The sequence below is a fragment of the Mesoplodon densirostris genome, chromosome 3 (assembly GCF_025265405.1).
Source record: "Mesoplodon densirostris isolate mMesDen1 chromosome 3, mMesDen1 primary haplotype, whole genome shotgun sequence".
In the NCBI taxonomy this organism is placed as follows: Eukaryota; Metazoa; Chordata; class Mammalia; order Artiodactyla; family Ziphiidae; genus Mesoplodon; species Mesoplodon densirostris.
In genome coordinates, this window is record NC_082663.1 from 39,638,217 (window position 1) to 39,655,747 (window position 17,531).

At 36.6% G+C, this 17,531-nt stretch overlaps 1 protein-coding gene across 1 annotated transcript in view; it reads left to right on the plus strand.

Annotated features, from left to right (window-relative positions):
- The window catches only part of PARP8 (poly(ADP-ribose) polymerase family member 8), a 177,518-nt gene extending 173,965 nt beyond the window's left edge, over positions 1 to 3,553 (plus strand). The window contains exon 27 of the mRNA XM_060091685.1: positions 3,270 to 3,553. Coding sequence (XP_059947668.1) covers positions 3,270 to 3,372 — 103 coding nt within the window. The 3' untranslated portion in view covers positions 3,373 to 3,553. The remainder of the gene's footprint in view (positions 1 to 3,269) is intronic.
- The last annotated feature ends 13,978 nt before the right edge of the window (positions 3,554 to 17,531 follow it).

Here is a 17,531-nt window from a genome sequence, read left to right on the forward strand (position 1 = left end):
TAGTAATTCATTTATCTAAGCCCTGCTGGTGGACCAATTCAAATGGTAGTTGGTTTTTCCTTTATTATTTTATATGCTTCATAATTTAAGACATGTGAATGCCTTTGACTGATTTTATCCTTCAGCCGGCAGCTGTTGTGTTTCCTTATGGGCTTCATAGACAATGGAAAAATAAGCATTTTTCTTAATCCTTTCAATCTCAATCTCTCACCCTTGCTCTCTATTCTCTCCTTCTCCTGTGTTCTTTCTATAAATTATTATAGTTTATTTAAAGAATGTGAGTCTCATCTCCTCTCCATTAACTTCAAATGCTTTTTAAGTGTCAATGAATGTGTAATACTTGGATATAGCAAACCCTTCCATTTGACTGGGAAATAGAGTGAGGGAGGAGTGATGGGTCATGACTAGAGAAGAAGTTTAGGTTTGGATTATGAAGGACCCAGGTGTGCCATGAAAGTGACACTGGATCTTGTTCTGCAAGTAAAGCGAAGGCCATTTGCATCACTCTAGCAGGGCAGAGAATAGACTTGTAGGAGGGATGGGGGGATAAGTGTAGAGATAGAAAGATCAGTTATAGCGTTATTACAATAGTCTAGGTCAGCGTTTCTCACTACAGAAAGAAATGAACTTGACATTGTGACTTGGGAAAGGACAATCTTACTTTGTGTGGTGCAGTCAATACTCTCTGTCCTACTTTATTCTAATTTCATTGGAAAATGCTAGCCTGGACAACCTAATTTCAAAGCCTGCTAACTGTACACAACCTGCCACTTGAAAATCACCCATTTAGATGAATGATAATGAATGCCTAAACGAAGGTGATGGTATTAGATGGAGAGAAGATGCAAGTGAGAATAACTAGGGAAATGGAAGCAACGTAACTTGATGATGTATTGGATTTGGGCATGTGGAATAACCAAGAATGACTGAAGTTTCCTTGTTGGTAGGGTGGGTAGATGATGGTAGTTCAAATTGAGATATTGACAGAGTAGAAAAGAGCAGTCAGTTTTGAATTAAGAAGTTAAGTTCGGCTTTGAATATACCACCTCTGTGATTTCTGTAGGAAATTTATAGTTAGGGAAAGATGTAAGGACTGGAGATACAGTTTTAGGAATCAGCATGTGGGTGATAGTTACAACAATGGGACAGACTAAAGTAAAGTGAGTTTGCATATCATAAAAAGAGGGAACACTGAGGAGGGAATTGTGAATAAAACCAGCATTGAAAAGGGAGGCCAGGGAAGAGAATGCAATGAAAGAGACTGAGAATTAATAATCAAAGGGCCAACTAGGGAGGGAAGAGATGATATAGCTTTAAGAAAAAGAGCAGTCAGCTGTATCACATGCTGCAGACATAGCAGATACAATCTCCTGAATTTATCAGCTAGGAGGCCATGGGCAACCATTGTCAGTACTTTTCAGTAGAGTAGTAGGATCTGAAGAATGATTGCAGTGGGTTGAGGAAAAAATGAGAAGTTTTAATGTATTACAGGCAAACCTTAATCAAGGTCAACTTTAAATTGAAAAGAATAGAGATGGTAATAGTAGGCTGGTATCTGTTAAGCTGAACATATCTTATATAAACACCTATTAGGAAACTTAGGATGGAGATACATGGTGGACTGGTATCAGAAATTGGGAAGCCATCAAGAACCAAAGCAGTTCTAAGACCTGCCACTCTTCCCACTTCTCTCAAAGCACTGTGGTTTCCTTTGTGTCTGGTTCATTCTCTTTTTGTCAGTCTCTTTTGTTTTCCATAATCTGTATCCTAGAGGAGCTAGGCCAGTTGGTTTGATAAAACACCGTTATCTCATTTGGGCCAAGCCTGCAAGCCAGGTTGCTTCCCCAGCCTTGGCTCAGAATTATGGATGGCTTAGCTTACCCTTGGTCCAGTGAGTAGCCTGGATTTATACAAAAACCAGGCTAACATATTTTACTTGCCCAATAAAATATATCTTTACACAGTTTGCTACAAAACACCCAATTAGATCTAGGTCTAAAGCATTTCACTTTACACATTCTCTAGTTTGTAACAGAGCACTTATTGTTTGAACTCCTGAGAAAATAATTACAACTGGGCTTTGTACCACATATCCCATTCTTTTTTTTACAATAATGTCTCACCATTGGGTGCCTTATGTATACGTATGTGTGTGTGTATTTGCACGGTAAAAATTATCCAAGTAGGCAAACTTGGGCCACTTCTTAGGAGTTTAAACTCGATATAGATGCAACTATCACTAGGTTTTTAAGTAGTTGATTATGTAAAGACTTAAGCTCTCATTGTTATATGTCATCTATTTTATTTTTCTGTATTGTGCTATTTCAGGAGAATTTAAGCATGGTGAGGAAAAGACAGTGGCACACATTAATCTTTGAGACACTATGCTTACACCCCTGGTTATCTATTTTGAAGTAATTACCACTTCTCTAAAGCTTCTGTCTTGAAGTCATTTTTATGAAGTAAAATTAATTCATCACCTATTCTACTCTGAATATTATCATGGAAGTTTAAAAATTCATTCTCGGGAAATTCTTATTGCCCAAGTAAGTTTATTTGAGGAAATGAATTATCATCTAAAATGTAATTACTTCTTTCTAAAGGACTTAGTAATTGCTGTCCTTTAATGTTATATTTTCACTTCTATTGCTTAGCTAAACTTAGCAGACTGGCATTCTTGTGTGTAGTACCAGCATAAATAAGAATATTGTTGTAGTCAGACTAAATAGAGCAACCAGTGATAAAAAAAAATGCAGCACTGATTACAACAGAATAATAATTAGAAGGCAGGAATGGCAAAGGAGCAATGGTGGAAAGTGAAGTGATTTTTCTGAGAGTGTCATTGATCAGAATATAAAGAAATGATTGAAGTAGGAGTGGAGTTAAGAAGTCCAGAACCCAAGGAGCATAAAACTGAAGTGAGTATGTTCTTTCTCAGCAGGCTTCATATAACAACTGCTGTGAAAAATGTTTGCAGGTCCAAAGACACTGGGGTGCTTCCCGCATCTCAGGCAATGCTTTATGTGGGGTTAAAAAGTTAAAATTAAAAAGGAAGGGTCAAATCAGGGCATGACGTAGAATAATCATGTGTTCAGTAATGTAAGCACATTACTAAACACAACTGAGAAGGAACTGTCTCTTGCTCTTGATTCCCTTGGGCTGTACTTTAGGTACCAGACAGCATTTCTAAGCTGTCTTAAATGCTTTGGGGATGTTTTTGAATGTTTCTCCTTTTCAAATGTTTTATATTTCTGTGTCTTGTGTTTTAGCTACGAAGATGGCCAAGTGGGAGACACAAATATTAACACACAAGAAGGAGGCATTCACAAAGAGATCCTTCGAGTAATTGGTAATCAAACTGCTACTGGTTAAAGGACCACCATTTAACTAACATGATTTGAAAGCCTTCCTCGGGTTCAAAGCTGGATTTTGAACTGAAGAAGATGATAACATAATTTATTGTTATTATAAACAAAATTAACCCTTTGAATACTGATTTTTTTCTTAGTATTTCTAAGTTTCTCATTAAATACCTAAAATGGTATAAAATTTATCAGTTGTAGGGTTATGGAATCTAGTAATAAAATTACAACAGCACTTAAACTGAAGTTTGGGTTCCTCACACAATAAACAGATTGAAAAAACAGTTTTGTGCTGATATTTTTATATTAAACTCTTTAATTGGAAGTTTGGTATTATATACCGACATCTTAGGGTACAAAAATAGAACTGAAAGCATTTTATAATGGCGTCTAAATCTATAAGATACTTTGCAATAAGTGTAATGTTTGCACATTCTGATGTGCTATATAATTAGCAGTATGAACATTCGAATGTTTTGGGGAAGGATGTTTCCTAATCTGTTACTTTTCCATATACAAAAACAATTAGGTCTTAGATACAGTGCTTTGCCCAAAAGTATGTAATATACATATCTATAGATTCATGCAACAAAATGTATGATCGTGCATATATGTGTGTATGTACACATACATGTATTTTAACAACAGAGATGGCACAGCTCCACAATTCTGTTCTCATTCAATGGAAAGAAAATAATGTTCTCTCTGGACAAAAACCAAGATATGAGCCAAATTCACCACTGCTCATTCACTGAAAATGTTTGCAAACAAGTTTTCTATTTGTTTAAAGAATTTTCCCTTCAGTTAAAATGTAACTCTTTATAATATTATAATTTGGGGAACATCTTTATTCAAATGATAATATGTTTAAAAGAAAGGCCTCAGAATTTAAAACAACAGTATATATATTTTTATTTCCTACTGTGGAACGTTTTTTACATTTATTTGTACCACACCAGCATTTTTATATTTTTCATCTAATACCTCTGCTTATTTTTTTTTCATATTGAGAAAGAAGACAAACTTTGAAGTTTCTTTTATATTAAAAGAACATGAATAAGTTTATATAGAGAACAATAACACCAGCTCTCAGCATTCTCTTTTCAAGAGTCATGTGTGCATCAAAATCATTACTATTTCTTTGGGACCTAAGTTCTTATTCATTACAATTTTTAATTGACAGTGTTTCTTTTCCTACATGATGTTTTTGGAATAAGGCCATTCATGAGAGCAGTTTAATTAGCAAGTTTGCCACTCTATTCAAACCCTGAATCAAGGCTCATATCTGACTCTAATTTATTTAGAAAGAAAAAATAAAAATGTATACTCATTTGCAAGTGTAATATAAATTCTGTGCTTGTTCCTTTGGTATAAAAGGTGAGAACAAAGGTCATACACATTGTTAAGGATTGCTATCTAGGAAGCATTTACTAATTGTTTGTTTTCTTATATTGTAAATAATTGATATGCCACTTATTTCTGCAAAAATAGACTTGAAGGGATATTAATCATTGTGATAGGATCCACCTAAAACACTGATCTGTTTTGACTTGTGCCTCTGAACTCAAGGCCAGGCTGAGGGATAATATTGGTGTGGTAGGTCCAAGATACAGTATCTTATTCAGTTCTGTGACCAAATATTTGAAGACTTTACATGGGACAAGAGGACTCCTTGCTTCTTTCTGTCAAGACTCCCAAGTCTCCCAAATTCCTTTACTGTGTTTTAAAAATATTTTAAAGCAACAAAATTACATTTTCAAATTAATTTTGTGGGACATTCATGTATATATGACATAAATATGAGGATGTAATAGTAGGATTTGGAAATTGAAATCTTGAAACCCCATGTGTTTGGCCACTAGGACCACTGAGGCACCTCCAAATACTCTTTAAAGTGCCTCCAAGCATAATTTAAAAATGATTAATCCACTAAGCATTTACTCAACAGTTGAGTGACCTGTAAGGGGTATAGTATTAGAATCTGAACTGGAAGCGTAGCTTGGAGGACTCAAGGGAGACTATTTAGGGGAGACAAAACATTATAATACAAACTTCTACTGTCAACTTAAGAATAAAAGTAGATTCATCTATCAGAGCAAGGAAAGTAATTGATAGTTTTAATGTCCACTAAATATAACAGATAATAGACATCTTTTATGATAGTAAGATGTCTTCTCGTGATAATTGAATGCTTTTGCAATGTAGAATGACAGATTTTAGTTTGTTTTGAAAAATTGTCAAAAATTTTTAAACCTGTATTCTAAAAATAAAGCCAGTCTTCTCATTGGACTTTTGATATTGGGAATACTATAGTAAACTGATGTTTATTTCTAAAGAATCTAATTTCAATACCCATTAGTAGATGAATATCATGCTTTCAGAATCCAAGCAGGTCCTTAAAATTTAGAAGTTTAAACATTATAATCATGCCTTGATTCAGTTACCTCGTTAAGATATCTTTTGACTTATTTGATAATTCCAAATATGTGATATTTTATTGTACTTCTATAATCATTTGAAGTCTGTTCACTGATTCTTTGTAATAGTTATACTAATTATGTAGTCATTACTACTTAATATTAACCCACTGAGCAAAGGCAATCATTTATTTCATGTTTCAAGTGGGAGAAGAAGAGCCTTAATTTATTACTACTTTTTTCCTGCATTACTGATTTTGTAAACATTTCACTATGAATAATTTGTCCTCTTTCATTGTCCACTGTATTTAAAAAGAGAAGAAAATGATTGAACATTCGAGAAGAGAAAAAGTAATAATATACATATAACCTAGTGCTGTAGAATACATTATGGTAAGGTACTTTGGTGCCTTACATTGCGTTATGTTAAAATGATTTTTATTTTGTTGCTCAGCAAATCTCAGTCAAATGTTGGATTTGAAGGTGGTTTCTAAATTTAAAATTTAAATATAAGAGTGCCACATCCTTAAATTCACTCTCAAATACTGTGTGATATAAGAAACCTACTCAAGCTGTTGTTAATGCTATGAATATTTCTCATTGAAAAATTTAAGAGTTTAGAGAAGAAATCCCTCAGTTATTCTCCCCTTAGCTAAAAGAAAGGAAACTTTTAATATGTAAGTCTATGAATCGTTATTATCACTGAAAGAATTTTATCAGTACTTTGTACCATAATACCATAACTTGCCTTAGGGCATGGGGTTTCAGAAAGTTCTAAGGAAGACCTCATCATCCTTGTTAAAGTCTGGATGACTTCATCAGATAGTGATTTAATACATCATGAAGGTCCATTCAACCTTGGACTGTCTACCATCTAAATATATGGATTTCATGGTGGCACTTGAAGCACATTTTAAAAATATTATGATGTTATTCTATTGTCCTGCTGAATTCTTCATTATTACACTACCTCAAGACAAATGATAGACTGTTTGTCAAGATAAGTTTGGGTTTCCAGTGTAAGGATCAAATAAAATTTTACAAATAGAAGTCATCAAATAATATGACCGTCAAGACCATGCTAGATCTATGTTGTCAGTTACCTCTTGACAATATACAGTAATATGGATATTTCAACCACCAGTGATGAATAACATAGTTATCAGCCAATGAGTAAGTGAAGGGGTTTCAAGTTGCAAAATTTGAAAATACTTAGTTCCCTTTAGGATTGGTTTTCTACGTGGGCCAATTTTATGTCCTTTCATCTGAAGCCACAAAGAATTGCCCACCCTAAACAGTTAAAGGATTAAAATACCCAACTGCTGTGCCAGAATGGCAGACTGAATATTCAAGTATTCTTGAATGCCTGCTAAATTTTTGTCAGATTATATATAAATTTGATGTATATTATTACCCAGTAAATTTTTCTTGGGAATTTTGTAGACAGTCTGATATATTAGGATAAGTTTTTGTAGTTCAAAGGAATTTCAAGTAGTTTTTAGACAAAACATATCATATCCATGAGTGTGAAAAAGCTGTGTTGAAGAATAGATTACATTACACATTTACCAGCAAGTCAGTAAAAAATAGTGCTTATTTACATAGTCAACATAATTTAATGTTCTAAAAATAATTTCTTCAATCTGCCCGATATTTAATGTGTCATTTGAGATTTTAAAAATGCAGCCACTCCTTTATGTAAACATTAAGATATGCCTATGTTTCTTTAATTCTACGGCCTTCTTTACAATAAATTTCTTGACTTTTGTGCACAAAATAGTATTGCAACCTGCTCTTTAGCCTTTGGTGCCTTAGAGTTATTATAAATATTTAACAATATGTACATAATGTAAATACTGCCAAAAGATCACTAAGGCCAAATATTTTCTCGATTCACTTTTTACTGCACTTGCTTTCTATTGCTACTTAAGCCTCTTTTATCCAGCTTTGTAATAGTTCTAACATTGTAGCCAATGTAAATGTTTACTTTCAATAAATCTGAATTTGTTCAACAAGTACGGTATATGTGGGCACTATTTTGAAAACTTGGTTAGGCCTCAGATACTCCCTCATGATGAATCTTGCTTCTGGGGACTAGATATTTGAAGTTCTCAATAAACTCTAAAAATGATGCTGCCCTTTTCACTTAAAAATACTTTTAAAATAAGAGGGAATAAAAGGAAAAACTCTTCTTGCCAGTATTCCCCAAGTAGTTGCAGTAGATTTAATTGGTCATGTGAGTACCATTTTAATTTCAAGTTCCGTCAAGAAACACAGGATTGAAACAAAAGATTTTTGTACATTTTATATATATGCTCTATTTATAAACACTTTGGCATAATATCAACTGGAGCATTTCAAATGAACTGTCTTGAATTTTCTAAGCATTTCTGACTTGGTTAGTAATTGGAAAATAATTCTTAAAGCACCACTTTATAAAATACATTTCATTAACTGAATAAGACATTAGTCCATAAATAGATATGGTTCTCTAAACACTTTAATAGTAAATATTTATGAGGAGCTAAATTTACATTCTTGTAATAAATAAAATATTTTACTCATGTTACATTTATAGCTGCAAAGCCATAGATAACACACTTCTGGTTTTTAGACTTGATTTCAATTACTCTAGAAATAGTTGTTAGAGTCTAATATGCATCTTGACATTCAGTATAAGGAATAGAGAGTAGTAGATTTTGTGTTGACCTCAAGGAGACTTCAGTCTATTTGGGAAAGGAAAACACACACGTTTGCAAATAATTCATGAATAGCACAAGGCCAGTGATGCTGAATGGGAAAGACCAACAATACAGGCAACACTTAAGGAAGGAACAGATCATCTACATCATAGCAATGGGGGAAATACCGTGTGAGCTCCTTGGGCATTAGCAGAACACTTAATAGACTGTCCCCAGTCTGAGGACAAGTAAAACAAAGATAGGATGGAAAGTAGGCTTACAGATGAAAGAATCTTGAGTGAACCTACAAAAACTCATACTTTTATATTTGTTGAAACAAAAACTGCAATCCAAATGAAAACTCTGATCCTTTAATCCTTTATTAAAAAGACATTTAATTCTTAAATTAGTGTTAATGAGTAGTGTCTTACTAGTATTTCCATTTACTTATTCAGCACATTTCATAATCTTTTTGCAGCAAAGTTACAATGATTTGCTTGTATATCTGCTTTTGCTTTGTTGTAGATAATACGTATATTAGAAGGCACTTAACTTTTTTGAGTTTTTAGTTTTTGATTCCTCAACCAAATTTTTGATAATTATCTTTTTGACTTCATGGCTCAATCTTACAGACTTGTGGAGCTGTCATTCCCTCATGGGGAATGATATTTCTCCTCATAGGAATATAACTGGCAAGAGTATAGTTCTACATTCCAGGTTAACTTAAACGTTACACAGGCTGCTTTTTTGGAAAGCCAATGTTGAGAATTTGCTGAGTATTTGGCCTTTATTTCTGCTCCTAACTTCCGGGTCCCTTTTTTAAATTATTTCAAATAGTAGTGATTTGTAACTTGTATCTAAGAAGACTGAAATTTTCAAAGATACCAAATATATATACATATCAATAGTTTAAAAACCAGGTATTCTTGAGTTTCAGATAAGAGAATTTTTTAATTAGATAGGATTTGCTTTATGAGCTCTTGATAATTTAGACAACAATTTCACACAGATTGTCTCATTTTTCCCATCCACATAACTGGAATGTGTTAGCAGATATCTTTATCTCTTGTAGAGGAGTTAAACACCTTGCCAAAGGGATCACTAGGCTCCAAACCTAGGGTCAGTGTTTCTGAATCTCATCTTTGTGCTCTTTCTAAACCGTGTTTATCACTGTTGAGATCCTAGCTTGGCAAAATGGATAACAAGTGTAAGAATTACAGCAGACTGATGGGAAGAGTCAGTGAAGAGTTAGGTCTGATTGCCTTGAGGAGTTCTATCAAGGAGTCATTAAATACCATTGCACACACTGGGTGTGGTTTTATTCTGGAGAATCTGGAAGGAAAGAAGTCTACACTTGACTGCAGTGGAAAAATCATTGTCAGCCCTTAGGTGAGTGACAATGAAAGTGGAGCTCTGGAAGCTTGCTGACAGCTGTATTCAGAAGGATTTCAGAGGAGGCAGAAAGCAAGAAACGTTAGAAATTGGTTTTAGTAATTCTGACGGGTACAAAGGCCTGGAGAAGGGGGAACTGAGAAAAAGACTGGATAGAAGAGATGGAGAGGATTTAGGAAAAAGCAGTAAATTAGGAAACAAGAGATCCAATTTGTGTGTTAGAGATAACTTGATATAAATTGAGAATTTCCCCCTGGATTTTGTATTTCTCCTTGACTGAATCCGGGACCCTCTCCCCAGAACAGACATTCAGCTAGAACATATGAGTACAGCCTTATGACTGTTAAGATTCTGAATGTTAGTTCTGTATGTTAGTGAAGAGACACTGCCTCAGTCCCACATGCCCAGATGCAGCAACTAAAGGGTTAACCCAGCACACAGCAGACCCTCCTACATTTTGGTCCCCACTAAATAAGCTACTAGATTTTTTTTTAATTTTATTGAAGTATAGTTGATTTACAATGTATTAATTTCTGCTGTACATCAAGTGATTCAGTTAATAATATATATTCTTTTTCATAATCTTTTCCATGATGGTTTATTACAGGATAGGGAATATAGTTCCCTGTGCTATACAGTAAGACCTTGTTGTTTATCCATTAATATCACAACTGTCTTGACCCCCTTACATAATACTGAAGCTAATGCGATCATCCTAAAATGCAAATCTCATTTTATAAACCCCTTACTTAAAATCCTTCAATGTCTTCCAATTTATTACTCAATAAAATAAAAACTTCAGGCCCCTGTTTCCCTCTTCCGTCTCCAGCCTCATTGTTCACCACCACCACAAAGATCCTTACACTCAGCTTTGGAACCACCCTGAATGATTTGCAGTCCAGAGGACAGCTGGTTGCTACTCATCTCCTTTCACAGGCTTTTTCTCTCTGCCTAAGACAGCCCCACTCCCAGTCTCCAATTTTTACTCCTCTTGGCCTTCAACCTGTTTTCACTTCTTTCAAAACCTCCTCTTGTACTCCCAGTCTGGACCAGATGTTTCTTCTAAGTCTTCTCAGAGCATCTGACCATCACTCATCTGTCTCACTTAGCACACAGTGAAAAGGTGTATTGATTTGCCTGCTTCTTTCTCCTGGTCACCCTCCTCCATGCCACCAGGCACAGATTGTTTCCAGTATTTAGTAAGTGTTTGACACTAAGTAGGCACACAAAAAAAGTAAATTTTAAATGTCCATCTGATGAAAATGGTCTTCAAATAAAGTGACATTAAAGCCAAAAATACGTCTTATAATTGGCACAAAATATATTCATAAATCTCAACAACTACCCAGCAGGGGGAATAGAACAAGCCAAAGCTAACATCATCATCATCACCCTGGGCTCCAGCCCTATTACCTGCAGAAAATGGAGGAATCCCTAGATGTGGGTAACATTTTCTCTGTCACCCTTGAATTATGTATTTTCATCTTCCCATTATTTAACTTTGGAACAAGCAATACCTGGATTGTTAGGTCATTTTGAGAGCCCAGAATGAACCATAAAACTGGAAACTTACAAATTTATAACTTAATGTCAGTAATTTGCATAACCAAAGGATCATTGCTTTGCTAAATAATTACTTTAAATAATGAGCTTCCTTAGCATATTTAAGAGTTAATTTACAGGTCATTAACTACTTGACATACAAGGAAGAGAGATATTTTAGGCTCAGGTACTAATATTCATTACCAATAAAAATAAATCAGTGATGGAATTAATTACATCTATAATTATGTCAGTGAGGAAATAAGGTTCTTTCCAAAGGAACTACTTTCTTCTAACTTGGTATAAATTGCAAGGAACCTGAATTTTATTATATATACTTACTACTCTGTGACATCTAACAATTTTTGCAGCTGTGTAATTGGGAACATTACGTTCTTTATGTGTTTCCTGGTTAACTTCTGGGATTTTTTTTTAACTTTTTATTTTATATTGGAGTATAGCCAATTAATAATGTTGTGATAGTTTCAGGTGCACAGCAAAGCGACTCAGCCATACATATACATGAGGGATACATATTTCTTAATAGTTATAGGCTTAGAGCATAACCAGTTTTCTAGTTCTAATCTGCAACAGCTGTGGAACAGCATAGCTTTCTGCAATTTATTATTTGGAATCTTTTTCCTTGCATTCCTGCCTATTGTAAATCTATCTATAACTCAAGGCCATAATTCTCATACCCTCAAGTACATGAATACTTTCTGGATCACTCAGCCATAATGATGTCTCCCTGCTCCAAATTCCTGCAATACTTTGTGGTTTGGGAGAACTGACTTATAGTTACCACTACTTCTGGGTTTTTTTGTATATAAAAATGCATTCCTCAAAATTACACTCTACCTACCACCAATCTTTCTTTGCTAATGTTGTGCTTAATTTCATAAATTTAACCTGTTAAACATTTAAGTGTTTAATTGTTTAAAACCATGCAATTAAATAATATTTAAATTTTTATTAGTATTACTGAAAAAAGTGATGAAGAGTAAGTCCAATCACTTTGGGCTGAAGGTGACCACAGTCTCTCTCCACCTCTTTCATACCTTCTCCACTTCTGCTACCCCACCAGGATGATTTGGGGGACATAACAGGGCAGAGTCATCATTTATTACCATAAATAGTATAACAATTATTGCCATATGTAATATAACAATTCAATGAATAAGAGATCCACCACTTTCCATCCTCTTTAAGTTTCCTTAATTTGTTCAGAGTGAAAGAGACTGTTCATACATTGGACCTAAGGCAAAATATTAAGCTGCATATAGACATTCAAAAAGCACCAACAAATGCATGATTCATTTTTTAGTATACAAAAGTTCTAAAAAATATGTGTAAGCAAACATGAACTTTCATATACATACTGATTTTCTTTTGTAATGTCTGACTGACATCTGTTTTCAGGGATTGGGAATGCTATTTCAGCTTGCAAAATTCTAAGGATGAGGGTTTGGAAGTGTGCACCAGCACATTTCCCATTGAAATAGCAGTGCTGAGGGCTCACTGACAGCCTTATTTCTGTTCAAGACTACCTTCATTCTCAAACTCACTGGGTTGAAAACCATCTCTCTTCCCCATTGCATCCACTCAGTCTCCAAGAACTGTCAAGTCTCCAACCAAAAAATCTCTGCTTTCCCTGGACTACTACAGTATTTGTCAGCCCTAATATTTTCATTTATCTCTTCAAAACACTTTTCTCTCTTTTTTTTTTTTTAGCCCATAGTATGTACCAGACTCTGTGACAGGTGTTCTCCAGATGCCCATCTTTCACTTTCAAGAAGTAGTTCCTGCCTTAAAAGTGTCCAACAGTCTTTAAGAGAGTACATACAGAGGTAGTTACAATCCAGGATGCTGCATGACGTGATAGGCGGGTACATGGAAGGAAACCTCTCACTGAGCCTTGAAGACCTCTTTGTCAGGGTACTATCTTGCTCAGCGATCCTGTGGTTTCTCTTTACTGTATAAACCACACATCCTAGCACAGCATTCAAGCCCTCTATGAAGAAACCAAACAGTTTCCGTCTTTATTTATCACAAAATCACTACACATGATTCATTTTCTGTCAAACCAGTTTCCCCATTAATCCCCGAATCCACTAAACCTTGGACATTGTTAATTCTATGTTCTTCCTCATACTGTTTCTCTTTGATCCATATCATTCTACCCATTTCCACTGTCAGATCAGTTGGCCTTAATCCTCTCTTCTTAAAAATCTCAGAAGAAATCCTATCTCCTCCCCGAAGTCCAACACCAGATACAATCTCTTTCTTCCGTACAATTTCATAGCCATTAACTTGAACATTTCTCGTGGCTTCCATCACATTCTGCTGTAGGTAACAGCACCAGGCTTGCCTCCTTTCTTCCACTAGAATGGAACCGCCTCCAAATAAAAACCTGTTTATGTTTGTTTTTTGGTATCCTCCGCCACCCCGAGTAAGTGAGCAGCACATATTTTTGGATGAATAAATGAAGAATTATAATGTGAGAATATTGCAGGCAAAGCAGTGTTACTGTATTCTATAGACACTTCCTTCAGTGATTTCTGCTCTTCTACCCCAATGGTACCAAATTATAAACTGAGGGAAAATAATATATCTAAATCTTGTTTTGCAAATTCACTATAACAAAATGGTGACTGTTCGCAAATAGCAATTAGAAAACCCCTATGGGAAAAGAGAAAATAGTTGAACCTCAACTTGGGATCCTGGTTGTTCTCTATATTTCCTAATTTCCCTTGAAAATATAGCTACCTTGATCACATTTTCCTCACAACCTGTTCCTCACATCAAATAGTAGAGTGAGGATTTCAGAAGCACCGTCCAGATGACAGGAGGGGGCTGATGAGGGACCACAGAGTATGGAGGACCAGCAGGCAGTGGGGTGACTGGGGAAAGAGGACGGGGTGGGGAAAGGCGCCAGCAGGGGAGGTCCTAAGTGCACCAAAGGCATTTCCTGGGCTCATGTCAAAGCCTGGCCAGGCCCCGTCAGGATGAGTGTAGTTGTTGGCTACAGAAAGGAAACGAAAAGTGGAGTAAACCCTGAAGATTCTCTTCCTTAGAGCCGTGTAGCCTCCAGTTTCCACTGGTGCCTCCCCTCCACCTTAGACATAAACCTCCTGTTTCACCCTCGGTATCAAATTCCCAGGAAACTCACAGGACACACAAAATCTCCTTTGACATATTAGATGAGGTTGCTTCATTCCTTTGAGTATTTATGGGACTGCTTTTTTTTCTGTAGGCCAAACAAACAAACAAAAAAAGAGAGTTGAAAAGAGGGGTTTTAATAAGCTAAAGTCCTTTTACACAATTGGGAAAGGCCTCAGAAAACCTGGAAAGATTGGCCATGTCTTTTGTTTTGTTTTGAATTAATGTGGGGTGAGGAGGTGGGCATGAGACCTTTCGTTCCTTAAGCAGCCAACAAAGGAAAGGAGCCCAGGTGGAAAACGACAGGGAAAGTGGGAAGGCAAGGAGGTGTCTGGCATAACGTGGGAGCCTTCTGAAACCAAGAAGAATTCCAAGAGAAATTTGTTTCTCAGCCCTCTAGCTAGAGAAATCATATTAATCCTGACTCTATGCCACACATTTCTCATGTTACTTTTTATAAACAAAATTCAACTTTTGTTTAAATGCTTAGTAACTCACTGGGTTTTTCTCTGCAGCTCTGCTGCTATTATTTCTTTCAGGTTGTCTAGCTACTCAAGTCAAAAAAATGTATGTTTCTATTCATCTGCTATTTTTCATATTTATCCACGTAAATAAGCATTTTCCTCAGCGTGACTGAAACTGCAATTTTACCCACACTCTATCTCCACAATCACACTCCAATTCATATGTGTTGACATATTTTCAAAAGCCTCATTCTAGAAGGTGAGAAGGTGAAACGTTGGCCCATATTGGGTTGTGACATTGTTGACAAGCTGTCATCCTCTTAAGACTTGCAGACAAAAGGGAGCAACGTGAGCACAGTTTAGGAATCCAGGTAACCACGACGCTCTATGCCACCACAAGGAGATCTCACAGCAACAGAGATATCAAAGTGAGCAGGTTTAAAGGCAGCAGTGGGGACTGACATTTCATAAAGATGGCCATGGTAGGAAGTTAAATATGAAGGCCAGGCTACAAGATATCAACTTCTCTTCACAACAGAACTATCTAGTGTGTTCAATTTGCCAAAGAAAACCTGTAATTCATTCATTAGCCCTTTGTTTTCCCAGAAAGTGGAGAATGGGGTCCTGGGCAGAGTATGTACTACATACGCTAATTAATTAGACTGGTTTTTTTCCTGAGATTTCTAGGTCCTGCCTAATTTGACCTCTCCCATCAATCCAACCTTATCTCCCACTACCTCCCCTCCCAACACCCTGAATTCAGCCATTAGGTTTTTCCCGTGTCCCTTCAACACACCGTGAGCCTGTCAACTCTCCTGAGGGCCCCAATTTTCTCCCTTTGCTTAGAAGTTTCTCTTCTTCTGACCTCCAGGTACCAACCAATCTCCAATCCACCACCTGTAGGCTCAAGCTAAGCTCCACTTCCTCCATGAACTCCTTCCAGACTGTAATGTATGTTAAGAGGGGCTTCTTGGGCTTCCCTGATGGAGCAGTGGTTGAGAGTCCGCCTGCTGATGCAGGGGACACGGGTTCGTGCCCCGGTCCAGGAAGATCCCACATGCCGCGGAGCAGCTGGGCCCGTGAGCCATGGCCACTGAGCCTGCGTGTCCGGAGACTGTGCTCTGCAATGGGAGAGGCCACAACATTGAGAGGCCCGTGTACCGCAAAAAAAAAAAAAAAAAAAAAAAAAGAGGGGCTTCTTAAGGTTTTTTTGTCTCCCTATATTTTGTAAAGACCCAGGGAGAAAGAAAATATTATTTATACTTCAAATTTCTGAAACGTTCAGAATATAGCAAGTACTCAATAAAAAATTCTTGAATAGACAAACTGAATTGACCAGTTAACTGAGAATGAAGAGAAGAGAATGAGAAAGTTAGGGTGTGAGGAAGGCACCCATATATAATTTTGTTTAAAGTTCTCTCACTAACATAATTATTCATTTACACTGATGTCTTTCTGTGTCTTCTGACGCTAAAGCCCTAGACTTATATGGCTGTCTTGTGCACCTGAATCCAGTGGCTGCTACAGTGTAAGATGCTCAATATGCTGTAAATGAGCAAGTTACCCAGTGCAGGATGAATTAATAAGTGCAAATAGCAAGATCACATTTGGGCCTCTAAGCAATACCTACTCAAGATTCTCAGGGAATTATGTTCTGTGTTGAAAATTCTCCTATGGGCCCCAGGAGGAGCAGCACATCCTTGGACCAACAGAGATGGTTAGATTTGAGCGCCTGGAGGAAGGAGAAGGCAGGCCCTCTACTAAGCAAGAGGACCTACGTGAGGGCCCCATGAGAGTGGAAACAGAGTGCACAGCGCACAAGCATGAGAAGAGTATAGTTTTCTGTTAATTTTATTCCCCTTGGGGGCCTTGCTCTGTGTCTTGCTTTGGCCATGCTCCATCCACTTTGAATTTCCCTTTCTTATCTGTTTTCTCCTTTATCTTCTCCACTCTTTCTTTTGAGCTCCTGTTATCCTGAAATGCAAACTGAGGGTGGACAGAGAGTGAGAGCTAGGAGACACCCTAGAGGCTGAGATGCTGTATATTGTACAGATTTTCCCCGATTGAATGAATCTGGGTTGAAATTAGGGCATTTTCTAATAGGATAGAGGAAGCAACTTGAGGCATTTCACTGCATTTTAATATCTCTAAAAAAAAGCTAAGTAGCTACTGTGCTGCAGGTTCTCCACTGGGCACTAGGTGGATACAAAGGGGAAGATGCCTCAGTCCTGCAGGAATGTATTAATAAGAGTGCTTATTAGTAAGAGTGATGATGATGAAGATGTTTACCAACACTACATGCAAGGCATTGTTCTCACTTCTCTTAATACTCACGGTAACCTCTGAGGTTGATGCCATTATTATCCGCATTTTACATGTGGGAACACTGAAGCAGAAAGGCACAGGAATTTGGCCAAGGTCACGTTTCAGTGAATGGTGGAATCAAGGCCATCCAACTGGAGCTCAGATGCTTAACTGCTCTGTGATTTTGTCTCTCTCACCCACTGATCAACA